Source organism: Garra rufa, chromosome 22 (genome assembly GCF_049309525.1).
Source record: "Garra rufa chromosome 22, GarRuf1.0, whole genome shotgun sequence".
In the NCBI taxonomy this organism is placed as follows: domain Eukaryota; kingdom Metazoa; phylum Chordata; class Actinopteri; order Cypriniformes; family Cyprinidae; genus Garra; species Garra rufa.
Genome location: NC_133382.1, coordinates 26,570,624 through 26,597,724, shown reverse-complemented (window position 1 = coordinate 26,597,724; position 27,101 = coordinate 26,570,624). Strand labels below are relative to the sequence as shown.

The window sequence follows — 27,101 nt, the reverse complement described above, 5'->3', positions numbered from 1 at the left end:
TTTTAAATATATAAATTTAAATATATTTCAGAATTTGACTGTTTTTGCTGTACTTTGGGTCAAATAAATGCAGGATTTTTAAAAAAAACATTAAAAAGCTTACTGTTCAAAACTTTAAACTGGTAGTGTATATTGTTAAATATATATATATACATATATAATAATTAAAAAAAACTTTTTGAAAGATAGAATTCTAAGCATGTTATAAATGATGAATCTCACATTTTAAACTCTACAATGAGTCTTTCATATTTCAGAATAAAACTAAATATGCATTACAATATGGTGCATTTATTGATAAAAAAATATATAATCTTTGCCATCATAATAACAAACCTGATTTAAAATTTATTAAAAATCGAAAACTGTTATTTTAAATTGTAATAATATATATTTAATATTTTGTATATACTGTTATATATACATATATAAATGTATAATATATAATACTGTTCAAAAGTTTAGACAGTATATATCAGAAATATTTATGGTTAGAAAATGTAATTTTTAAAAGCTAGAATTTTAAAGGAACCGTATGTAAGAAATTTATGTCAGTTAATCATAAAATGGCCCTGACATGTCACTAGACATTAAGAAATCATGTTCATTTCAAATACTTATATCACTGACAACAGTGGTCCGGCCAGGATATTGTCATTTAAAAGCGAGAGTTGCAGCCCTCAACTGATGTTATTGTTGTCATTTTGTGTTTTGGTCTGAGGCGCCACCCTCCAGCTATCGACCAATCACGAAATCAGTAAAGTTTTGTGAGACGGGTTGCCAGCTCTGTTACAGCTGCACGAACGTGTCGGATAAAACATGTATAACGTTACGAAACCTAAAAGACCTCGTTATGAATCCGAAATACGTCGTGACAAAGTCAGAAATAAAACAAGGATTTGTATAGGAGATGTCTTTGAAAGATGGAGACGGCTGAAAACGTAGAAGAATTTGAAGATAGACGCCAACGTTGCTGATTTTCTCCTGGACAGGTAAGATTCATCTATGTTTGGCTAACTTTGCTTCCGTACACAGTGGATTTTTCGCGGTCGCCCGTGCTAAATGCGTTCATAAAAAGCTTTATATCGCACCACTAGCAGGGTATGAAAACAATCTATGTTCCGACTGAAATGTGGTATTACAGTACATCTTTGCGAAATATTTGGCTAATCGCCATCTGTAAATTTTTACGATACATAATTACTTCGCAAAACATCTCTTGTGAAGCATAAACATAATTAACAGAAGAAAAACAAATTACTGTGTAGGACTCGTCACTTGCCATTGAAGCTCCTTGTAGCACTAGCAGCCTACTCCTGCAGCTTAGCTGGCAACCTCGAGTCAGGGGGGGAGCGGGAGGGGATACACCGTTCTACAGTATTTTGAAAGTGATTGCAGTACCAGTTTTGGCCACAATCCTACATACGGTTCCTATTAAGCACGTTATAAATAAAAAATCGAGTTTAAACTACAATGAGTCTTTCATTTTCATAATAAAACTAAGTATGCATTACAATATGGTGCAACATTTATTTGATATGGTTATTCATAAAAAGCATTCATGTGTAGCCTAGGCCTATATAAATTTTCTAATTTGTGAACAAGCAAATACTAGTGAATGAAACCCATTGGGTTGTAAATTCTTTCAAATCTGGCTATAAAAAATAGCATATTGTTTGAGACCTACAGCTTTCAAGTTGAAGGGTGCACGTCTGTCTGTCCATGGGATATTTGGTTAGATCCATACTGCAGGCCACTGTTGTGGTAATTCTAGAGTAACAGAGAGAGAACACAAACAAGAATGACATTCATGAGAGAATGTTGTTGCTTATATAACACTAAGCTCACTGTCTGTGGATGCTACTTCTTAGTTTTTGATGCCAGCTGCCCATCTGTACACAAGCTTTGAGTCCCTTGTTGCCGCCTCTATTCTTACCCTGTTTTCTGTCATTGTGAACCCTTCCACTGGCCCTTAACAATTCCTACCTCTTTCTAGTTGTCCCCTCAAGCCCTAATCCCTCCATCAACTCTCCAGTCAGTCCTTTAACACCAAACCCTTTCCTCAACCATCTCATAAGACCCCAGTAGTGTCTGACTGTAGAAGAGATCCGGTGAATGGCACCTCACTACCTCAGGGCATACAGCACAGTTCCGTTGGGGAATATCCGGATCAGTCTGTTTTCGACAGTGATGTCATGCAGGAAGGATTTCTTGGAATCCACAATGAATGTATCAGGGACCCAAAGGAGCTCTACCAGCCTCCCATCCAGACTCAAGCTCTTATTGCCATCAAAACACAAGCGTTCGTCTGTCCAGCGCTGACGAAGAAAGATGGTGGCTGTGTAATCCTACGAAGGTGGAACAGAGATGCTTATTTCAGATAGGTGCACCACAAGATTTACATCATACATTCAGCTCTTATACAACTCTGTCCTAAGATCAAAGAGGCTCTTTGAAAAATGGGCCAATGATGTGACACTCATATTTTTCTACTGAGATTAGAAAAGGTACATTTTTAATGCGATTCATACATGAACACATCTCTAGTATGATGAACATGTTGTCAATTTCTGAATTACTATTCATATTTTGGTTTTAAAGTCCAAAATATCTACACTACCAGTTAAAAGTTTTTGAACAGTAAGATTACTGTTTTTCAAAAAAACAATCTCTTTTGCTCACCAAGCATGCATTTGTTTGATCCAAAGCACCGCAAAACAGTATTTTTACTATTTAAAATAACTGCTTTCTATTTGAATAGATTTTAATTTGTAATTTATTCCTGTGATCTACAAGCAGAAATCAATACACTCACATGATCCTTCTAATATTATGATTTGCTGCTCAAAAAACATTTATTATTATTATTATTATTATTATTATGTTGAAAACAGCTGAATTTTTTCAGGTTTATTTGATGCATTGAAAGTTCAGAAGAACAGCATTTATCTAAAAATATAAATCTTTTGATGCAAAAGATAGCTTAGTCCAGTAATCAGGTGCTGTTTGACAGGCTTTTAGCATGCGCGCTTCAGGTGTACGCACTTATGAAGTGCATGCCAGAACAGCGTGTGGATGAATTGATGTTATTTATCAGCAAGGCTTTAAAGCACATGCAAAAAATTTACTTTTTTTGATTGCGAATAAGTGCAGTGTCCCGTGAGTGAATGTATGTCGTATGTGCAGCATATTAAGACGGAGGCACGCTGTAGCACGATACTATGATATTTTTTCAAAAGCAAATCGTGGAGACATTTTAATCGTCCACGATCAAAAAAGGTCATATCGCACACCCTTAAATCCATGCTTGTTATTTACAGCCGATCATCGCCAATATGGCCGTGTATCAGGGTAACAGACCAAATTATTATGCAAGTGCAAACCCTCTATACTGCCGTCCAAAGGCAAAGCGCAGTAACTACACATTTGGTCAAAATTGAGTTTTAAGGCTTAAAATAAGCTTTGTGACAAGTTTTGTCTAGTGGCAAAGTCTCCTGGTTCAATTTTGTCCCGTTTTAAAAATTGCAGTAACTACAAAATCCAAACTAATACTAAGCCAGACCGCAGTAAGTGATGTTACTGCGTTCTAGCTAGTTACTGTTTTTTGATTTCGGACATCTTTCCATGTTTCAGGCAGCTGATCCAAAAGTTAGCTGACTCCGGTAAAGTAATATTGTTAGGCAAAGTTAGCTATGCCTTCTCAGCAAAGTGACAACCGGAATAGCGCCCCCAGCATCAAAGGTATAGCTAAAATAGCTGTCAATCCGCCTGTGTTTGCAATCCACAATTTGCAAACCATGTTAGATCACATGATTTAAACAGAATTTAGATAGAGTAAGTCAGCCTTAAAATGGCAACCTAATTAAAAGACTGATACACCTGCTTTTATGATGATGGATTTTTTTAGCATAATCAGTAAATTTACTAGAACAGGGCAGTTTAATTTGTGTCCTGTCATATTCAAGAATAACGGTCTGCATTTCAGTTGTCATGAGTCCATGAGTCCATCTTGCCAATCAGTTTTTTGGATTTCACAGATAGCTAAGAATACATAAGAATCCTCCATTTTAATTACAACTAAAATTATAGCTTTAAGGGTATAGATAGCATAAATAGGAAATGTATTTTTTTTCAGCTATTGTTTTAAAGCAACCTAGGTCTGTAATGAATTACTTTTTAAATAAAACGAGCAAAGTAGATGACTCCTAATATTGAGGCTTACTACTGAGCAATTGTAACATTCACAGCATGCAAACATCAATAAAACTATTAAATTTATTAAAAACAATCAACGTGTAGTAAGAAACACAACAAGAAAGTTGGATGAACACATTTAGTTTGTAGATACTGTACTTTGCTTGTGCAATAGTGTTTTAGTTTTTTTCAGGTCATCCAAAGGGAGAGTGCAGTATCTGCATTTTGGTGGTCAAAGGTCACATCAGTTGTCATGGTTTTTATCTATAAAAAATGTCGTCCTAAGAAGGCATTACATGAATGCATTACCACTAATATACCCACAAAATGTTTGACTGGCTGGTGTTACAAACTTCTAAGGCATTTTTCTCAGTTTCAGTGTGGGCGTAGTTACTGCACTTAGCCTTTGTAGGGCAGTATAGGGAAATAACGAGAAGATTAACAATGTGCAGTAAATGGTAAAACTGTTTGAACTACGAACCAGTTCATAATTAAGATAATACATTAAAATAACATGGACACACCAATTTGCAATATCAGCAGCAAAACAAGTTTTGTGCAGCTAAAAATAGCTGGACGCAGATGAGACTGCAAGCTAGACTCATAAAATTTACAAACGGCCGCACCCGCTCTTTCAGGAAAAATAAGGTGGAATTGTGCTGAAGTAAACATATTTGGATGCACGTGGTATCTGTAAGATTATCATACCATGTTGATTTCCGATATGGTGTCTATGCTGGCGATATCCAGACTCATTCCTACAGTAACAGGGCCATCTGAAGAAAACAAAAACACAACAGCATGCACTGCATTCATTACAGAGCAACAACACTGCTAACAGAGAAACACAGCAGATAAAGGTTCTTAATTTACATGCGTTACAAGAGTGGACTGCATCAAATCAAGCCTGGAGCGTTTCCACTGAGTTTACATTTGTTTTAATTGCAGTTGTTGATGATGATAGGACTTTAAGAGAAGATAAAAATCCACTTATGCAAGATAATAGCTTGTGTAAATGTAAAAGCTTTTATCGTCGTACTGCCAAAAAACGGCCTGAGGTACTTGTTGTATCCCTTCATCAGTTTCTGAATGGTGGGAGGCAAGATCTCCTCTGTGCTGGCGACAGAGCCTTCCATGCTCCTGAAAAAACAGCAGAACACAAAGACATTAAGCACTGCGCAATCCCAAAAGACAATGCAGAAAAGCAATGTTACTTTCACCGAGTCAAGGCATGTTTTGATCGTGTGGACTTAATTGCCAATAACTTATGACCTAGATTTGAAACACTGTGTATTTTTAGACTTCATCTTTTCTTTCATTAAAGCACTGCTGCTGACTGTGGCGTGTGCGATTTGAACATCCTCAGCGATGGTAGAAGCGACTGTGTTCTTTCACGCAGAGCGAAGCCTCTGTTTCTACAGTGTAAAAGGCCCATGAGCTTCAGAGATTATTCAGCTTCAGGGTAACAACCCCACAGAGCACAGCAGCACATGTAGGAAACACTTCAAGAGACGTCTGAGGGGAAAAAACCTGCTTGGTTGACACTACACAATACCCTTATAAATATTCTAGAATGGAAAGAAACAAGTACTGTGGGCCAAGCACAGCGGGAGGATAGAGGTACACGTGGATTTTTACTGCTTCTCAATGCGGCAGATCTCTTCTAGCTCTCTCAGATATCACCCTACCAACAGTATTCTTCTTCTTCTATAAATACACACAGTTGGGTCCAGAAGTCTGAGACCGCATTGAAAATCTGTGATTCAAGTGGACATAAACAGAAGCTTTGAGGAGTTACAATGAAACAATTAGAACAATAACATTAGGAAGAAATCCATTCTGTATCATTGACTTAAAGGGATAGGTCACCCAAAACTGAAAATTCTGTCATTTATTACTCTTTCTAATGTCGTTCCAAACCAGTAAGACGTTTGTTCATCTTTGCAACACAAATTAAGATATTTTTCATTAAATCCAGGAGCTTTCTCACCATTCATAGACAGCAACGTACTTATTACATTCAAGGGCTAGAAAGGTAACGTTAGTAGGCTAAAGACGTTGTTAAAATAGTCAATGTGACATCAGTGGTTCAACCTTAATTTTATGAAACTACAACAATGCTTTTTGTGCTCAAAGAAAGCAAAAATAATTACTTTATTCAACAATTTCTTCTCTTTCATGCAGAGTTAGTGACTTGGACCCGAGTCGCATTTTTATAGACTTCAGACTCAACCTGAAATGACTCCAGACTTGACTTAACTAGACTTGAGGAAATGGTCTTGTGAATATTTTAAATAGCAACTCGAATCTTTTATAATTATACATCTGATATTCAAAAGGTGGACCGCATCCTCCCCGGCATCCATCCGGACCGCAAACCATAACAGCTGCACCATTTTCAAGCAGCCTGTCAAAACAGTGTAGTTTATGGCAAATTTCTTTCAGCGCTATACAATGCAGTATTTTTATCTAAAGCCAAACGTGCTTTATTCAAGCTCTTTCAGCTCCGTGCGCATTTTTTCTCACTCAAGCGCCGGCACCACATTTAAAAGCTGCAGATTACGCGGTTATTTTAACAACAACAGAAACGGTGAGCAGCAAAATGATAGATTACTTCCACTAAAACACAACAGAAAAAAAACAATGCTGCAAATCTAGTTATTTTTCTTACTATATATTTATTTTTCAATAACCTATGACTCTGACTGTTCAAACCAGATGTGAGGAGATGTTTCTGATATACATTTAGCATTATTAATATGTAAGCTAAGAACATTAATCATGTAATTATAATTGGGAATATTATTAGATGCTAGAACTTAAATTTTGAAATTGTTGGTTATCTTTCTTTTCTGCTCAAGATGAGAGCATTTTGAATATTGTAGCCATTTTTAGCAGATAATGGTTTTAAGTAAAAAAAAGTATAGATTTCAGGAGGAAAACCCTGAACAGAAACAGTATTTTTGTCACATGGCCTCGCATGCATCTAAATTTTGTCCTGACCTCTGCTTGGAAGAGGTTTTGTAATATATGTGTCACATATTTCCTTATGTGTCATGGTAGATAGGACTCTTATTATATATTATATTATATTTAATTACATAAAAACTGTTTTGAACATGGTAATGAATTAAAACATAAAAGTACACTCTTAAAAATTTAAGCGATCCCATAGAAGAACCATTGAGTCAAATGGTCTTTAAAGAACCATCTCATTTTTACCTTTTTATAATTTGAAGAACCTTCTTTTGCACAAATAACCTTTCGTAAAACAGAAAGGTTCTTTGGATGTTAAAGGTTCTTTATGGAACCATTTAGACCAAAAAAGGCTTTTATGGCATTGTGAAGCACCTTTATTTTTAAGAGTGTAACAAGCTGGATGTATATTACATCTTAACACCTCTTTTTTGAAAAAAAAAAAAAAATCATAGATCATATATTTTGCCTATAGCCTATAAAACATCTTAGTAAAATACATGAGGATTCTGAATGGGATTTTTTAGCAAGCCATTAAATGACTTGAGACTCGACTCTGACTTGTGACTAAAGACTCGAGACTTGACTTAGACTCCAGCGACAAAGACTTCAGACTTGACTCAGACTCAAGGTTAAAAGCTTAGGATTTGACTCGGAATCCAAGTTGAAGACTTGTGAACATCTCTGCTTCCATGTCAGTTAACTTGCTTTGTCACATAGACTATTTTAACAATGCCCTTACTACCTTTCTGGCCCTTGAACGTGATAGTTACGTTGCTGTTTATGCAGGGTCAGAAAGCACAGATTTCATCAAAAATATCTTAATTTGTGTTCTGTTACGTCCAAGGACGTATTAATTTGTTATTGTGTCTGGGGTAGTTGTTCTCTATGCTCTGTGTCTTCTGCTCTCCAGGTTTCTCTGTATCATCACAAAGTATCTTTCTTTGTGGTACGGCGGCAGGACCCCCGACTTAAAAGCTCATTTGCATAATGCTACGTTTCTTTACCCCCTAGACCCTGTGTGGGACGTAACAGTTCTAAAGATGAATGAAGGGCTTAATGGTTTGGAAAGACATGAGAGTGAGTAATTAATGACAGAATTTTCATTTTTGGGTTAAACTATGCATTTAAACCTTCAATTCAATATAGACATTGTCTAATTTTAAAATTAGGGTTGCCTCAAATAGAAAGACTCACCTGAAACTTTCGTATTCACCTGTATCCAGGTATGAGACTTTTTTCCCAGACATTTTCACCCATATGATGTACTGAATTATGCATGCTAAAATGCACATACTTGTTTGAAGAAAAAAGACAGAGAACGACTGGGAAAGATCAAAAGAAAGGAAGTGAGACAGATGGTGAGAGAGTGTGAGAGAGACACAGAGAGAATTTGGAAGGCAGACGGAGAGCTCTAGGTCATTGACATGATGGCTCTATTATTACTCTGATTAAACTGTTACTAAAATGGAAAAAAGAATGAAGAAGCGAACCATGCAGGTCACTGCCTCTACATTAGCCCCTATAAACACATGGACGGCTGTTGGAAAACATTTTTCACCTCTAAGACACATCTGATCATATTCTGCATCACTGCAAACTTATTTTTCAGAGTGTTTCAGAATGTCTGTTTTTCAGAATATGTTTCTAGATGAAGTCTGACTCACATGATAAAGCTGAAGTGTGCAATTTTTTGATGTTACAATATATTTTCTCCTATCTCAGCTTAATAAGCATAGGCAGCTTAAGCCATCTGTAGGTTCTTCGGTTTAAGCATCCCAACACAGCAACATTGGCTCAACCAATAATGTGACTCTGGGGGTGGGACTATCTAACAGTCTGACCAATGGCAAACAGTCATTGTTTTTGCAATTCTGCTTGGTGACACTAGTGGCACAGAAATTACACACTTCAGCAGAAGAAGTGTTTACCTTGGGGCCCTCAATAATTCTGTAACTAAAGAACAATTTAGTATGCTGTCATGCAAGGAAAACAACCCTGCTGAAAAAACAATACCATTACGACCAAAGACCATTACAAAATTAGTAATGTTTTACAGGTTATAATGGGACCTTTATTGGTTTTAATAGAATCTGAAATGGATCCTAAGGGTTTCTACTGGTAATTGGTCACCTTCTATTGGTGCCTTGTTAAAACCACTAAATCCTAATGGAATATGTCCAAAAACACACTACAGAAAACATTTGTAATGGTTTAATGGTTAAAAGTTGATGGTTTATAATGTTTGTAATGGTATTCAGTGGAAACCATAAGCATTTCTGTGATGGTTTCTATTGTTTTTGTCATTTGATTTAAATTCATAGGGCGAAAACTCCACAATATGATGGAGACACATGAAATTACATTGAATAAATGTAATCAATCTGATTATTAAATCTTATTAAAAACATACTAATTGGCAGTAAGTGTCTACATATGGCTTTGCATGAAATAAAACATACTGGGATGTCCAGGAACAAGGATGTCATTATCTAAAACAATTTTTGAATCTGTATTTTGAACTGATTCTTTAGAACTAAATGTTACATTCCATTTACATCTTACATTACATTTTAATATTAAAGGGATAGTTCACCCAAAAATGAAAATTCTGTCATTAATTACTCACCTTCATGTCGTTCCGAACTCATTAGACTTTCGTTCATCTTCAGAACACAAATTAAGATATTTTTAATGAAATCTGAGAGCTTTCTGATTCTGTATATACAGCAACTGTACTATCACATTGAGCACCCAAAAAGGTAAAAACGAAATTGCTGAATAAATTGAACAACTGATGATGCATGGACTATTTTAACTATGTCTTTACTACCTTTCTGGGCCTTGAATGTGGTAGTTGCGTTGCTGTCTATGAAGGGTTAGAAAGCTCTCCGATTTCATCAAAAATATCTTAATTTGTGTTCCAAAGAGGTCTTACAGGTTTGGGATGACATAAGGGTGGGAAATTAATGACAGAATTTTAATTTTTTGAAAATAAAACCTAGTATTTTTTAACTTCTATGCATTTTCTTTCTTAGTTCTGAACCCACCTTGAGAATAATTCCAGCCCGTGTCTCTAGTGTTTAGGCTGACTGACGTGTTGTGTATGGAGGAAGAGCGCTCCTAGCAGGACTGTCTCCCCAACTGTTTCTGCTTTAGTCCGCAGAGACAGTTTCTCAAGCTTGTATCAACTCCATCTCCCTGTCTACACACATCAGTGGTCATATGAGATATGAGCCCCAACATCGCAAACTCTGAGAGCATTTGGGAGACCTTGTCCAGCTCTGAAATATATACAAACCCCAGAAAGCTTGTGCAATAATAATTAAAAACTGATAGAAAACAGTCTGAAATAGCAATAAACCAAATAAATGAACGAATTAATTAAAAATAAATAAAAAATACGCAAACAAGCTTGCCAAGCAATTTGTTTATTGAAACTAGTGAGTTCAGAGTGATGATGACCTAATTATTTTCACCACTCTGATCTCCTCATGTGGTTTACCCAGAAGTATGTGTCAAAAAAAACGAAAGCTTACTGTACTGCGGGTTCATGCATTAAATATGGCTTTTAAAATAGATCACTCATGTGTCTCTCATCTGCAAAACAGTCCTACAGTTTATTTATAGGTTTCTACAGATCTCTGCCAACTGACCTATAAAATAAAACTTTAATTATGGGGAGTTTCCGTTAAAATAACTTTTAAAAGGGTCATATTATAAATATTTTTCTCTGAGGCCCAATTATAATGTTAGTACATTTTTTGTGCCTATTTCATCCTCTCTCTGAATCTTGAAATCAAACAGCCGTGTGAAATGAGAAACACTACTTCTTTCTGCTAAATCCTAAACCCTCTAACATTATTGCCATGTCCGCTTACTATAAGCGACTTTGAGCTTGTTTTCCATGAAATCACTAACAAATTTGGGTAGTGTGCATTTTATAGGCTTATTTTCAAAATACACATGGGTATTCGAGAAAAAGAAAGTAAGGCAGAAAGAGGGAGTAATTGAATTGGTTTGAGCAGTCATACAGTTAAAAAAGTCAAAAGTTTACATACACCTTGTAGAATCTGCAAACTTTTAATTATTTTACCAAAATAAGAGTGATCATACAGTTAAACTGCCTGCTGTTCTTCAGAAAAATACCACAAATTCTTTGGTTTTTCAGCATTTTTATGTTTTTGAACCCTTTCCAACAATGACTGTATGATTTTGAGATCCATCTTTTCACACTGAGGACAACTGAGGGACTCATATGCCACTATTAAAGAAGGTTCAAACACTTACTGATGCTACAGAAAGAAAAACCATGCATTAACTTTTGAACAGAATGAAGATGTGTACACTTTTCTTATTTTGCCTGAATGTTATATTTTTTCATTTAGTACTGCTCTTCAGTAGCTACAGAAGATACTTACATGTATCCCAGAAGACAAAATAAGTTAAATTTACCCTGATCTTCAAATTCAAAACGTTTTCACCCCCAGCTCTTAATGCATTGCGTTTCCTTCTGAAGCATCAGTGAGTGTTTGAACTTCCTGTAATAGTTGCATATGAGTTCCTCAGTTGTCCTCAGTGTGAAAAGATGGATCTCAAAACCATACAGTCATTGTTGGACAGGGTTCAAATACACAAAAATGCTGAAAAAAAAAACAAAGAATTTGTGGGACCTGAAGGATTTTTCTGTTCAGGCCAATGGACTTATGAACAACTATCACTAAACTAAAAACACAGCTGTGGATCTTTTTAAGGTAATAACACCGTATTAAGAATGAAGTGTATGCAAACTTTTGAACATGGTCATTTTTTATAAGTTCAACTATTATTTTCTCTTGTGAACTATGTGTAAATATCTTTTATGTGAATATCTTATTCAGGTCAGTACTAAATAAAAAATAACATGCATTTTGTGTGATCCCTCTTATTTTGGTAAAATTATTAACATTCTGCAGATTCTGCAAGGTGTATGTAAACTTTTGACCTCAACTGTATCATATTAATCAAATCAAACTAAAAATAATGTTAAATTACAAAAAATAATTTGCTACTTGTTTCAGAATATTCAGAGAACATTCAAATGTAACATTACCATGATGTTTGCAAATCAAAATCAAATTTTTTTTCAATTTTGGTTCATTTGTTGTTAGCAAGCTATCCAATAAGCCTTATTGCTTAGAATACCAAGCACCGCTTAGAATACAAATTAGTCTGATATCACTTTTTCACCCCTATATAAGATATCACACATAATCACAGCAAATAAATAAATAAAGCGTTTGTTAGGCATTGCAAATAACAAATATGCATGACATCAGCAGGCCAAAATTCTAATTACCCAACAGGCTTCACTCACATATTAACATGGATGTTGATGTGCTTATGCATTCACTCCAAGTTGCAGAAATACAGAACGAGCCATTTTTGCAGCTATGTTTCAAAAAATGCTATTTTTTTGGCTGGAAAGTGAGTTTTAAGTTCTGAAAGTTCTGAAAGTTACAGTGTGATTTCATCGTACCTCAAGCTCTTTTATCTCAAAAGATCAAGGAACATTTTTTATGACATGGCCCCTTTAAAATCTACCTAAACACTATTGGGTCTGCATAGATCTCAAACCAGTAGTTTTAGATTTCAACAAACAAAAACATTACAAGTCCCTTTGCAAGATTAAGCCTTCAAAAGCGCATCCTTATCTGCATGCTAAGCTCCAAGAACCCAAAGAGGAGGTATGGCTCTTGTTGTTGTTGTCTGCAATGTGATAGAAACTGAATTCCTGGCCAAACTATATGTACACCCACTAAAGTCTCCTAGCTTGCCAGGAAGAGAGACTGGAGATTGGAGGGGAAAGGAGGACAGGAAGGGGGTGGGGGAAAGCAGATGGTGAGGTGAATTGATGTTGGCACACTTCCTCAACATCCCCCTTTGATCTTTTGAGTCGTTCTGACCAGGTCCTACATCTTCCCATCAAATTTCAAAGGTCAGGCGAGAATACCAGCATCGATGATGAGATGCATATCTCATTAAATGGAATCTGCCTGAAACTCTCATTGAACATGGCTGAGCGGTGGCCGTTCCAGTAAATCAACGTGCCTTGTCACCAGTAATCGCGTTAACATTGCAGCTACTGTACCGCTGCATGGAAAGATAAGCTCAAACCGGCAAAACAGAGAGGAGACACGATACGAGGGCTGTTATTTCCATCTGTAACCCGTACATCGACTCCGACGGACTCATTCAGGCTCACCCAAGAGTCTACACGGATTAGCTATAATTCCATCCTTCCTTTAGCTACACCTTTCACCAAACCCACATAATCCGGTGTGAATGGATACTTAAGGCATATAGTCTTTTATTTGCTGCCAAAAGAGTAAAACCGAAATTATACCCGGCTTGTCATCTCGGCAAAGACGTCACTCTGAAGGCTTATCCGGGAGAACTTGTTGACAAAAATGGGTTTTCCGCCTTGGCTTTCCTGCGAGCGTTGAGAAATGCCACGTTTATCAACTTTACAGAGTCACTACTGAAGTGAATGCACATCCCACACTCTACAAGTTTTTGAGTCACAAATAAATTAAGGGGGAACGACACAAAAGCAATAAACAGTGTAGGATGCAGTCATATTCAGCTAGCCATATGGCAATAATGAGTGTAGGAATAGCAAAAGCGAGTTCATAATAAGCCACCAGGAGTTTCTTACCTGCTGATGAAAAGGAGGAGGAGCAAAGAGCCCACAGAGCTACACAGATGCATGGCTGCTTGAGCGTTACGCGTCTGACTGAGAAATGAGAGACAAAGAGAGATTATGTAGAGATTCAACAGATTTGTACACAGAGATTAAGCATTACTGACAAATTTCGCAGTTTGAACAAGTGCTTAACATTTTAGCTTGATGAGCCTGGCAAAATTAGGGCAGGTTGTCTCAATCCACCTTAAGTGTATGTAGAGACTGTTTAGTGACAAATATATATATAGTTACAGTTGAAGTCAAAAGTTGCAGAATATGCAAAATGTTAATAATTTTACCAAAATAAGAGGGATCATACAAAATGCATGTTATTTTTTATTAAGTACTGACCTGAATAAGATATTTCACATAGGAGACATTTACATATAGTCCACAAGAAAAAATAATAAGTTGAATTTTAAAAATTACCCCATTCAAAAGTTTACATACACTTGATTCTTAATAATACTGTGTTACCTGAATGATCCAAAGCTGTTTTTTTGTTGTTGTTCAAAAGTCCCTTGTTTGTCCTGAACAGTTATACTGCCTGCTCTTCTTCAGAAAAATCCTTCAGGTCCCACAAATTCTTTGGTTTTTCAACATTTTTGTGTATTTTAACTCTTTGCAACAATGACTGTATGATTTTGAGATCCATCTTTTTACACTTTTTAGGTTTAAATGCTCACTGATGCTTCAGAAGGAAACACAATGCATTAAGAGCCTGGGGTGTAAACTTTTGAAAAGAATGAAGATGTATACATTTTTCTTACTTTGACTAAATATCATATATTTTGTATTTAGTGCAGTCCTTTAGAAGAAGATACATGTTAACCAGAAGACAAAATAAGTTACATTTACCCTGATCTTCAAATTCAAAAGTTTGAATTTAGTTTGCTTTTAATGCATCGTGTTTCCTTCTGGAGCTTAATTGGGCTTTTTTTTTTTTTTCATTTTTAAATGAACATTCTGTAATAGTTACACATGAGTCCCTCAGTTGTTCTCAGTGTGAAAAGATGGATCTCAAAATCATACAGTGATTGTTGGAAATGGTTCAGATACACAAAAATGCTGAAAAACCAAAGAATTTGTAGGATCTGAATGGATTTTTCTGAAGAACAGGACAAACATGGGACTCATGAACAAGGAAAGGAAAGAAAAGGACGTGTGGCCTTGTATGACCCACATTCGGAATTTGTGCTCTGCATTTAACCCATCCAAGTGCACACACACAGTAGTGAACACACACGGAGCAGTGGGCAGCCATATTGCTGCGGTGCCCGGGGAGCAGTTGGGGATTTGATGCCTTTCTCAAGGGTTTCATCTCGGTCATAGTACTGAAGGTAGAAGAGAGTGCTGGTAATTTACTCCCCCCACCTACAATCCCTACTGGACCTTAGACTCGAACCCACAACCTTCAGGTTACAAGTCCGACTCTCTACCCACTAGGCCATAATTTCCCCAACAACTATTATTTGGTAAAATAATTAACATTTCGCAGATTCTACAAGGTGTGTGTAAACTTTTGACAACTTTTCAACTGTATATATAATATGTGACCCTGGACCACAAAACCAGTCTTAAAAATAAGTCAAAAATACATTGGATGGGTGAAAATGATTGATCTCTCTTTTATGCCAAAAATCATTAGGATATTAAGTAACAATCATGTTCAATGAAGATATTTTGTAAATGTCCTACTGTAAATATATTCAAACTTAATTTTTGATTAGTAATATGCATTCTTGAGAACTTCGTTTGGACAACTTTAAAAGCGATTTTCTTTATATTTAGATTTTTTTTGCAACCTCAGATTACAGATGTTCAAATAGTTGTATCTCAGCCAAATATTGTCCAATCCTAACACATATATAGTTTTGACTTATTGTGTGTGCACACCAAAAGCTAATTTAATTATTTTCGCGAGTAGATTCTACAAAGTCAATGTAAAGATGCAGATTTGCACTGGGCGTAAATTGAAAATCCTCAACGTAAACTGAAAAATTTCAACTCAACCGGAAAATTTGCATGACACATCGCGTAATGGAGGAAAGATGATTTTATTTGCATGAGTGACACGGAAAACATCCTGTGAATAATCTAGAGTGATAACATGATGAGCAAATTTGCTTCGTGTTTGGTGTGCACATAGCAACTTTTAAAAATAAAGACTTCCAATTGTTTGGAATAGCTCACAGTATTTTGATGTTAAAATTAGCAAATTTTAATAATTAAAAAAACGGAATAATTTGTAAAGCTTTGAAATCATAACCTCAGACCTATACGAAATGTAACCAAATATAAGCGCTCTGATACATAATCCCAGAGTATGGAATGAAATAATCCTTAAAAAATGTTTTTAACATTGGAATCCAGTTCACCCCCACAACAGATTTACTGATGGTGACATAAAACTCGATAAACTGTGCATATTTCAGGGGAATTATGTAAAACCTCTTTAGCTATGTGATCACCAACTACACAAAGATGACAAGATACAACAGTATAAGTAGTATTTGGGTTTTAAAATTATTCTCAATCCCTTCATTCTTGAATACTATTCATTTAGCTCTGAGCTTTTTCAGCCTTGTAAAAAACACTTTTATCTGGCCTTACATTTCAGAGATACTTTTATCTTCTTGGTGTCTATTTTGAGCCTTGATGGCAAAAAATAGTCTGTGATTCTTTGCTCAGTCTTCCAGCACCATTGCAATCTGTGTGCAGCTGTGACGATGAGTTTGAGACAACAGACGTCTGCCCTGAAGCCTGTGTTCATAAACACACAATGTGCAGGAAGAAGCAAAAATGCTTCAATTTTGAATTGCATGGATAGCTATTAAAAACAGGCATGATATCTTGATATCATGGAATCATGTAGACAGCCAAACTGTCATATTGTTAACATGAAAAAAAAAATCTGCTCTTGACCCAGATTAATATGTTAATGACTTTTTTTTACACAAACCATCACAAACAAAAAACACACTGAGATGCTTTTCCATTTTGCCTGTCAGTGCTACTAAATCAAGATTGTTCCACATACAGCAAGTCAACACTAAGATTAGAATATTTAATTTAATTATTTATTATTAACACTCCTGTCTCTTTTCTACTCATCAGCACTTCATGATAGATTGTGATGGAGGCGGCTAGCAGAATAAGTACCACTGTTCCTGACAATGGTGAAGCAAGTTACCATAAGCGCATATTTCTGGTTGTAAGTCAAACTGAGGTAAAAATTTACAGAAAACTCTTAAAGGGATAGTTTACCTCCAAATAACCTGTATGACTTTCTTTCATCTGTGGAACACAAAATAAGTTTTCTGAAAAGCATTTTGTATTTTTAAGAAGTCGAAGGAGTCCACACAGATGAAACACTCTTAAAATATCTTCTTTTATATTCCACAGTAAAAAGAAGCTCATACAGGTTTGGAACATCTGAAGGATGAGTAAATGATGACAGAAATATTTTTGGATGAACTATCACTTTAATTTTCGTAAGCACAATTTGACACTTTTGATACTAATTTGACACAATTTGATACATCAGGAGATGTATTTTCTCCACAATTTGGAGAAAATACATCTCCTGATGTATTTGTACCTGCATACATGAAAAGTGCAGTCTTCCCACACACATACGCTCCTTCCCATTGCAAAAGCTGTTCTCTTCTCTCTCGTTCTTACCCTAGTGGTTTGTGAGTCAGTGGCTGCTCGGAGGATCCTGATCTTAAGACTGAGGTGTCACTCATTTAGAGTGACAGATGACATCTTCCATGAGGTCTGGATCTTGATAGGGAGGAGCCCACGGGAAGGGTACATTGGACTTGTTTAGCAACCTTCCCAGGAAACCCAAAAGGCCTGAAGCTGGGAATGCTCTGGTGGTCATGAGAATTGTGTTTCCAGTGTTACAGTGTTCTGGCCTCCTGACTTTCTAATGTAATATACACTACCGTTCAAATGTTTGGGATCTGTATAATTTTTTAAATGTTTTTGAGTCTCTTGAGAAAGGCAACTGCGACTTTATCTCACAGTTTAGACTTTTTTTTTCACAACTCAAAACTATGGAGAAAAAATGCATAATTTTAAGATATAAATGCAGAATTTGTATTTTTTATTTCCTTGCAATTCCAAGTTTATGTCAGGCAATTTAGCCTTTTTTATTCATAATTATGAGTTTACATCTCACAATTCTGCCAATTATGCAAATCTTGCATTTCTATCTGTTTGTGCCACAGAAAAAATAAAGCTATTGTGACTTTTTATCTGACAATTCAGACTTTTTTCCCAGAATTCTGTGGAAAAACACATAATTTCAAGATATAAACCCAGAATTCATACTTTTTTCATTCAACTCCATGTTTACATGGAATTTGCAATTTTGACTTTTTTGTGATAATTCTGAGTTTGTTTGTGCCACAGAATAAAAAAGGGAATTGCGACATTTTATCTCACAATTAAGACTTTTTTCTTGCAATTTTGTCTTTTTTTCTGCCTTTTTCGTTTACATCTTATAATTCAGCTTTTTTGTTTGTTTGTTTCCGCCACAGAATTAAAAAAAAATTCCCACAATTCAGACATTTTTTTTTTTCGAATTCTGTGGGGAAAAAAGCGTAATTTCAAGATATACACCCAGAATTTGTACTTTTTTCTTGCAGTTATGTTTTTTGTTTGTTTCCACCACAGAATAAAAAAAGAGATTTTTTTTATCTCACAATTCAGACTTTTTTTGGCTTAGAATTCTGGGGGAAAACACATAATTTTAAGATATAAACACAAAATTCTTTTTTTTTCCTTGCAATTCCAAGTTTACATCTCACAATTTTGCCTTTTGTCATAATTCTTAGTTTATGTTTCACAATTCTGCCTTTTTTCTCAGAATTCTGAGTTTACATCTTGCAGTTCTGTTTTTTGTTTGTGCCACAGAATAAAAAAAAGGGTAATTGCAACTTTTTATTTCACAATTCAGACTTTTTTTAATTCTGGGGCAAAAAAACGAATAATTTCAAGATATAAACCTAGAATTCATACTTTTCTCTTGCAGTTCCAAGTTTACATGTCGCAATTTACGCAGTTTACGTCTCACAATTCTGCCTTTTTTCTCAGAATTCTGAGTTTACATCTTGCAATTCTGTTTTTTTGTTTGTTTGTTTCCGTCACAGAATAAAAAAAGGTAATTGCGACTTTTTATCTGACAATTCAGACTTTTTTTCTCAGAATTCTGGGGAAAAAATGCATAATTTTGATATATAAACCCAAAATTCATACTTTTTTCTTGCAATTCTAAGATTACATCTCCCAATTTTGCCTTTTTTTGTCATATTCTGAGTTTATGTCTCACAATTCTACTTTTTTCGCAGAGTTCTGAGTTTACATCTCACAGTTCTGTTTTTTTGTTTGTTTCCGCCACAGAATTAAAAAAAAAGAAATTGTGACTTTTTATCTCACAATTCTTTTTTTTTTAATTCTGATGATTAAAAACATGCATAATTTCAAGATATACACCCAGAATTAGTACTTTTTTCTTGCAATTCCAAGTTTACATCTCACATTGACTTTTTTGTTGTAATTCTAAAATTTACGTCTCACAATTTTGACTTTTTTTCTCATAATTTTGAGTTTATATCTCGCAATTCTTTTTTTTTCGTTTGTTTTCGCTACAAAATAAAACAGGTAATTGAAACTTTTTATCTCACAATTCAGACTTGTTTTCTTAGAATTATGGGGGGAAATGCATAATTTCAAGATATAAACCCAGAATTCTTACATTTTCTTGCAATTTTAAGTTTACATCTCGCAATGTTGTCCTTTTTTTGTCATTATTATGAGTCTCACAATTCTGCCTTTTTCATAGAATTCTGAGTTTATATGTCATAATTCAGTTTTTTTGTTTGTTTGTTTGTTTGTTTGTTTGTTTCCGCCACAAAAAAAGATAATTGCGACTTTTTAATATCACAATTCAGACTTTTTTTTCTCAGAATTCTGGGGAAAAACTGCATAATTTCAAGATATAAACCAAGAATTCATACTTTTTCTTGCAATTCCAAGTTTACATGCTATTGCTATTTTTTTGTTCTTGTCATAATCGTGTCATAATATGTCTTTTTTCTCAGAATTCTGAGTATAGATTTTAACAGTCTTAATTTTGAGATAAAACATCAGAGTTACCTTTTTTATTTTTAACCCCATTGCTGAAACAAGCTTCCATACTTATACTCAGCAAGGCTGGAACAATAAAATAATTCATTTTTTCCCCCCTTACTGTCCCTTTCTCACTTTTAAGCAGTAGTATAAGAGATATATAGAGATCTAATGGCTGGTCTGCCATGCTAAGCTACATCCATCTACAAAGCAAAGAGCCTCAGCTATTTTCTTTACTGCACACCTTCTTGCTATATTGACTTCAAACACCAGATATCTCAGCGAGAATCTAGGTCAGTGAATGACTGAATTCTGTATCTCGCATCAGCAAGGTCCAATTACTGATCTTTGACTAACTCAAAAATATCTCCACAAGAACCTTCTGAATTAATCATGAAAGCAAAACAGGAGCATAATGTGAACCATTTTATTTTTTACAGCCTTTCCTGGCCTTATAACTTACTGAAAAGATCTGTTTATTTTTCTGCTGTTTATTTGTGTGAATGATGTAACAGGGAAAAGATCTCATCAAAATATTGTAAATAATAAAATATGGATGAGTTAGAGAGAGACAGAGTTTGTGTACAGGGTAAATATTACAGTCCTGCCTTTGATAGAGATGGGCATCTCATGGCACCCAAGATAAACAGCTTTCAACACAACTGATCATTTACCAGCTAACAGAGAACATGAGACATGCTGATTTGAAAACCAATGCAGAGCTTAGCCTTAAGCCCTCACCTAATGGGAAAGTGGAAATCTGCAGTTTCTCATAGTTTTTCAGGCAACAGTATAGTAATAAATGGCAACAAACAGTGATTGTTGCCAACAAGCCTTCATGTCACTTGAGGACGTCAATAAAATCTCAATTTAAGGGCCTTAACGTAGCTCTATGTCTACTTTAACCCATTCAGACACAGCATTTGTTCCAATGCACATCACTTTTGGATGCTAGTCAGTCTATGAGTCCCATATCACATTTTTTTTACTACAAAGCAATCTTCTAATGCAATTAAGCATGGTGGCCCGTGACACAGGGCATTAAAATATGGCACATGACGTACAATTACAATATTTGTATCTTAAATCTACATTCGTTCAACAGTTTTAAAAGCTGTAAGGCTTTAAAAGCTGATTGGATTATCACAATAATTCTTGTTTCTTGATATTCACTGAGTCCAAGTGCAAGCAAAATACAAAATAGACTTGTGGTTTCACTTATAATGCTCCTATAATGCATATTTAATGCAATATTCAGTAAATTTGAGTCAGAATATTCGCAGACCATACCTGTCAAAACATATTTTGTATTCAAAACCAATTGCATGCACTGATATTCATCTTAATAATTTAACCTAACCCAAACTTTTGGGCTGTGGCTGTGTGTGTGTGTGTGTGTGTGTGTGTGTGTGTGTGTGTGTGTGTGTGTGTGTGTGTGTGTGTGTGTGTGTGTGTGTGTGTGTGTGTGTGTGTGTGTGTATATACAAACACACTGCCTTCAAAAGGGATCAGTATACAGTTTGTAATGTTTTTTAAAGAAGTCTCCTATGTTTATCAAGGCTGCATTTATTTGATCAAAAACACAGAAAATAAACTGTAATATTGTAAAATGTTATTACAATATAAAATAATGGTTTTTATTTTAATATACTTTAAAATATAATTTATTCCTGTGATGCAATGCTGAATTTTCATCCATTACTCCAGTCTTAAGTGTCACATGATCCTTCAGAAATCCTTCTAATATGCTGATTTATTATTTGAATTATCAATGTTGGCAACAGTTGTGCTGCCAATATATATACAATTTTAAAAACAGCATTTATTCAAAATATGAATCTTTTCTATCGCATTTTCTTTTTATCAAATTAACACACCCTTGCTGAATAAAGGTTTTCATTTCTTTTAAAGAAAGAAAGAAAGAAAAAAATGACTGACCCTGAACTTTCAAACGTGTAGATTTCTATTTTAAATAAATGCTTCTTCTTTTTAACGTTATATTCATCAAAGAATCCAAAGAATTCTGAAAAAAGTATCACAGGTTCTGAAAAAAAATTAAGCAGCACATTTGCCAACACTGATAATAAATAAGCATATTAGAATGATTTCTGAAGGATCATGTGACACTGAAGCCTGGGGTAATGATGTTGAAAATTCAGCTTTGCATCACAGGAATAATTTCTATTTCAAAGTATATTAAAATAGAAAGCCAAAGTTAAACTGTGTCAGAACAAAATCTTGTAATGTCAGACAACGTCAGTAAGGTATGTAACAAAACATGTTCAGGTCAAAGTGTCAAATCAAATTGTTGGTCCCAAATTTGTATCAGTTTTACTAGTAGTCCACTGTATAAAGAATTTCTGGGTATAATATGTTACAGTTTAGGGGAGAGCGGGGTAAGTTGTCACACTTTTCACACTGTCTAACTTTTACTGAGCACCATACACCACAATGTAATAAATGTCTTACCAAATGAAAGATGGAAGTCTCAGGCCCATAATATGTATTCATCACATTTTCATATCTTATCTCATTACGGAGTTGTAGACTGTTGAATGGAGAGTGTGCACTTGTGACAATTTGCCCCATCGGCAGGTAAGTTGTCACACTATATTATCTAAAAATAAGAACACAACTACTTAATTGTGATTGATTTTAATTGTTAAATTCAAACCAAAACTGGGAATACTAACAATTTTGCCTAGAGAATTTGGCAAAAAAACAATTATTTCAATCCAATACACATTTCAATCAAAACATTAAGTGCCAAGACAACTTTACTTGGAACTTTAAACTCAAATGTTCTCTGGCTTGCACATAAATCCATGATAACTGAATGGAATGCTGCAAATAACTGGCTTAACATAATACGTTTAACCTCTGAACAAAACAGAGGCCCTGTATCTAATTAATCAGACTCATCTTCAGTCACAATTCTGGTGCAAGCATCAGGGGCCCATTTGTTGCATTTTACCCAGGTCTCTTTTGGACGACTGTTTGAAAATGGCTCCACACAGACAAAGCAGAAGCACTTTTCACCATCATCATCTATGATTTTTCTTCTTTTACCTGCCTTGTTCTTCGTAGGTCCAGACCCCCCCCCCTTCCCGTTCTTTTGAAATAGATTTTTGCTTGATTCAGCCTTATTCTTTTCTATTTCTAGTTGCTGCTTCACGGCGTGTCTGTAAGAATTGCTCATTTGTGTCGTTTTCTTCCTTTCCACATGTGACGACTTGCCCCAAAATCAATAAGACAACTTGCCCCAAACTGAGATGTATGCTAATGTTGGCTAAATGTCAGGGTTAGCTCAACATAGGACGTCAGCTAAAGTATCAAAAGACACGTTACTGTCTCCTCTATTTTGTGCAAAATAATATTTTTTAACATCTATACCTAACAAAGTTGTACTGAAGAAAATTTAAAGTGATTTGTTTTTACTTTTTAGGTCAAAAAATATAAAAATTGTGCTCACCTCAGATTATAGCAGTCTTGACCACATATGAACAGGAGGTTGACTATAGAATTAGAAGTCACACAAAGTGGCCATTTCATTTTTGAGATAAAGCCTCTAGTATTGGAGATATGGACAGTGTGACAACTTACCCGTGTGACTACTTACCCCGCTCTCCCCTACTTCATTTTGCTATCCTCACTTACATAAATCAACTGTAGCTAGAGTCCTGCACCTACGAGTAAAAAAATATCGTATCTGGTGTCTAAATAATTTTTGGTTTGACTGTGTATGTACATATAATTATGAAAAACATTATAAACTGATATTTTTGTCCTTTGAACTTACTTCAAGACTGAAAGGGTTAAATTTGACGACCTGTGTTTTCATAGCCTAAACACAAACACGATATACGTTCAAACTATTCACATTAATAAAAAAAAAAGGCAATTTAAATGTATTATAGCCACACAAATCGTCCTCTATAATATAAAAAAGCGGGTTTACTAACTGTTTAGCGTCTTCGAATTAAAAACAATTTTCAAAATCAAGTCATTTAAACAAAATTGTTTTGTTTTTGCCAGTAAACGATGATGATAAACATAACCGCGGAATCCATCGTAAAGTACCGACTTGGCATGTTTTCACACATCAAAATATTTCTCTCAAATTCATAAACGCACATAATATCACATATGACTAACTGCGTACTTACATTTAAAGTCGGGCAGTCGTTTGCATTTCCAAGGCGCTTAGAACATCGAATCACTCATCTGCATATGTTGTATCGGTTGTAAGTCCGAGCCATTTAGTTCTGAGAAAAGAAAGACGTGACTTTCAGCAGTTTTCACGGCGCTGGAATCCGTCAGTGATGCGCAACTACTTCACAGCAGTCAGTCTAAACTACTGGTTGCATCCCAGACACATTCTGCGCTGTGCTCATAGCAGAAGAACCTATCAGTGATGATTCAGTTGTGATTGGAGGGAACAGGCTTGGAAAGTGGCATCGGAAAATATACATTGAATGACAGTGGCATGTAATTATCACACAGGCACATCATACTACTAATCTCCATATAGGCTATTTATGCCACATGTAAGCAAACCCTGCCTGTCATCTCTTTTTTTAGATGTCATGTCAATTTGACCAAAAGGTTATTTCCTTTGAGGCATGGAAATGTATTTTCACATGCTCACCCACTTACTTCTGGTAAATAAGACATGTTTGACATTGCATCATGCATAGATTATACCAGAACACTCTAGGGAATAATGCGGTATGGAGTGCAGAAATGCATTCGCTTCTTCTAGCAGGTTGTTAGAGGCTGGATACTGCAATTTCGGGGGAAGCTCCAGTTCCAGCACCCACGGAACTGGCAGGTCTTCATAATAAACCCGCTTACTGCTTCTCTCCAATGTCTGACTGCCAACAGGCACATAGATCTGATTGTAAGAGATTTCCTTTTTGAAACTGATGGATGTTTTCACGGTATGTTTCAGAGCTGAAAATGTGTACGTTTGGCTGTAGGCTATTGAAGTTTTGAGAAGGTAAGTTAACTAGCTAAAAAAAAAGGAAGAAATTCCAGAACTTGTTTGAGGTTGAAAACAAAATGTCTTCTCTGATCTATCTTCATCAAGCACCTGCAAGTCCGTCTGTGCCAAAACTAATTGACTGCATATCCATGCACATCAGCATGTTGCCTGTCAGATCAAACATTACACAAGATGCATTCAAATGGGTTCCTCCCACAATGCTGCAGAATAAAAATTGTTTCAGGGTTGCATGCCAAACGCTATGCCGTTCCTGTCCAAAAAGTTCTCTGCTCGCTCATGCAAATACAAGCAGTGAAGGCTTCCCGCAAAACACTCCCACTCAAGACGTTTAAATATGTCCTTTAGTATATCATCCCATGAGAACAGAACAGAGAATTATGAAACCATAAGGGATTTAATTCATTATTCAGTATGAAGCGTGACTTGGGACAAACTACACTATAAAAACAGACAAGGCGTTAATCGTGTAAATTTAATGGGTGGCAAAATAAACAAAGCCAACTGCTCTGACACATTTTCATGCCAAAAAAAAACTTCACAATCTTATCTATAACAGAGAATTCATGCAAATAGGTTAAGTCATACTATGTTGACTATACAAGATCACAAAAAAATACCTCCATCAAATCCAGTCATATAATAATGTAGATGCTGTATCATAAATACCTATTACGACATTATCATAAACTCTTTTATTTCTTGAAAACTGCAGGTTATCACTTGTTACTTTAAGTAAAACAGTGCATTATGGGTTTGCACAGTGTTTGATAAACTGTTCAAAGGATTAGAAAGATTTAAACGTTTTGCTTTTTCAGTCGCAAAGAAATAAAGTTTTTTGAGGAAAAAGATCCAGGATTTTTCTCCATATAGTGGACTTCTAAGGTTCCCAACAGTTTGAAGGTCAAAATTGCAGCTTCAGTGCAGCTTCATGTGGTTTTACACGATCCCAGTCATAGAATAAGGGTCTTATCTAGCGAATCAATAGTCGTTTGCTTAAATTTTTTTTTTAATTAGATTTTTTAACCGCAAATACTAGTCTTGCACAATCTCTGTGATGCGCGACTTGATGCATTACGTAATCACGTAATCTTCATCTGTGTACTTTTGGTTTTTTGGTTCGTTTTGTAAACACTGGGTCGGTACTTCTGCCTACGTCACGCTTGACCTTTCCAACATGATGACATAATGCATGAGGTTGGGCTGGTGCAAGACAAGCATTTGTGGTAAGAAAGTACATTTTTACAGTTGAAGTCAAAAGTTTACATACACCTTGCAGAATCTGCAAAATGTAAAAAAAATTTTTTACCAAAATAAGAGGGATCATACAAAATGCATGGTATTTTTTATTTACTGACCTGAATAAGATATTTCACATAAAGATATTCACATGTAGTCCACAAGAGAAAATAATAGTTGAATTTATAAAAATGACCCCGTTCAAAAATTTACATACGCTTGATTCCTAATACTGTGTTGTTACCTGAATGATCCACAGCTGTTTTTATTTTTTGTTTGTTTTTTGTTTTTTTGGTGATAGTTGTTTATGAGTCCCTTGTTTGTCCTGAAAAGTTACACTGCCTGCTGTTCTTCAGAAAAATCCTTCAGGTCCCACAAATTCTTTGGTTTTTCAGCATTTTTATGTATTTGAACCCTTTCCAACAATGACTGTATGATTTTGAGATCCATCTTTTCACACTGACAACACACGAGGGACTCATATGCAACTATTACAGAAGGTTCAAACACTCACTGATGCTTCAGAAGAAAACACAATGCATTAAGAGCCAGGGGTGTAAACTTTTGAACAGAATGAAGATGTGTAAATTTTCTTATTCTGCTTAAATATATTTTTTCATTTAGTACTGTCCTTAAGAAGCTACAGAAGATACTTACATGTTTTCCAGAAGACAAAATAAGTTATATTTACCCTAATCTTCAAATTCAAAAAGTTTTCACCCCCGGCTCTTAATGCATTGTGTTTCCTTCTGAAACATCAGTGAGTGTTTGAACTTTCTGTAATAGTTGCATATGAGCCCCTCAGTTGTCCTCAGTGTGAAAAGATGG

General features: G+C 35.3%; 1 protein-coding gene across 1 annotated transcript in view; it reads right to left on the bottom strand.

The window, feature by feature from the left end:
- The window catches only part of gabrz (gamma-aminobutyric acid type A receptor subunit zeta), a 36,386-nt gene extending 11,936 nt beyond the window's left edge, over window positions 1-24,450 (bottom strand). Inside the window, exons 1-6 of the mRNA XM_073828393.1 lie at window positions 24,199-24,450; window positions 13,868-13,945; window positions 5,234-5,334; window positions 4,903-4,970; window positions 2,131-2,348; window positions 1,688-1,770 (exon numbers count right to left, since the gene is read on the bottom strand). Of these exons, the coding sequence (XP_073684494.1) occupies window positions 1,688-1,770; window positions 2,131-2,348; window positions 4,903-4,970; window positions 5,234-5,334; window positions 13,868-13,920 (523 nt within the window). The 5' untranslated portion in view covers window positions 13,921-13,945; window positions 24,199-24,450. The remainder of the gene's footprint in view (window positions 1-1,687; window positions 1,771-2,130; window positions 2,349-4,902; window positions 4,971-5,233; window positions 5,335-13,867; window positions 13,946-24,198) is intronic.
- Window positions 24,451-27,101: the final 2,651 nt, after the last annotated feature.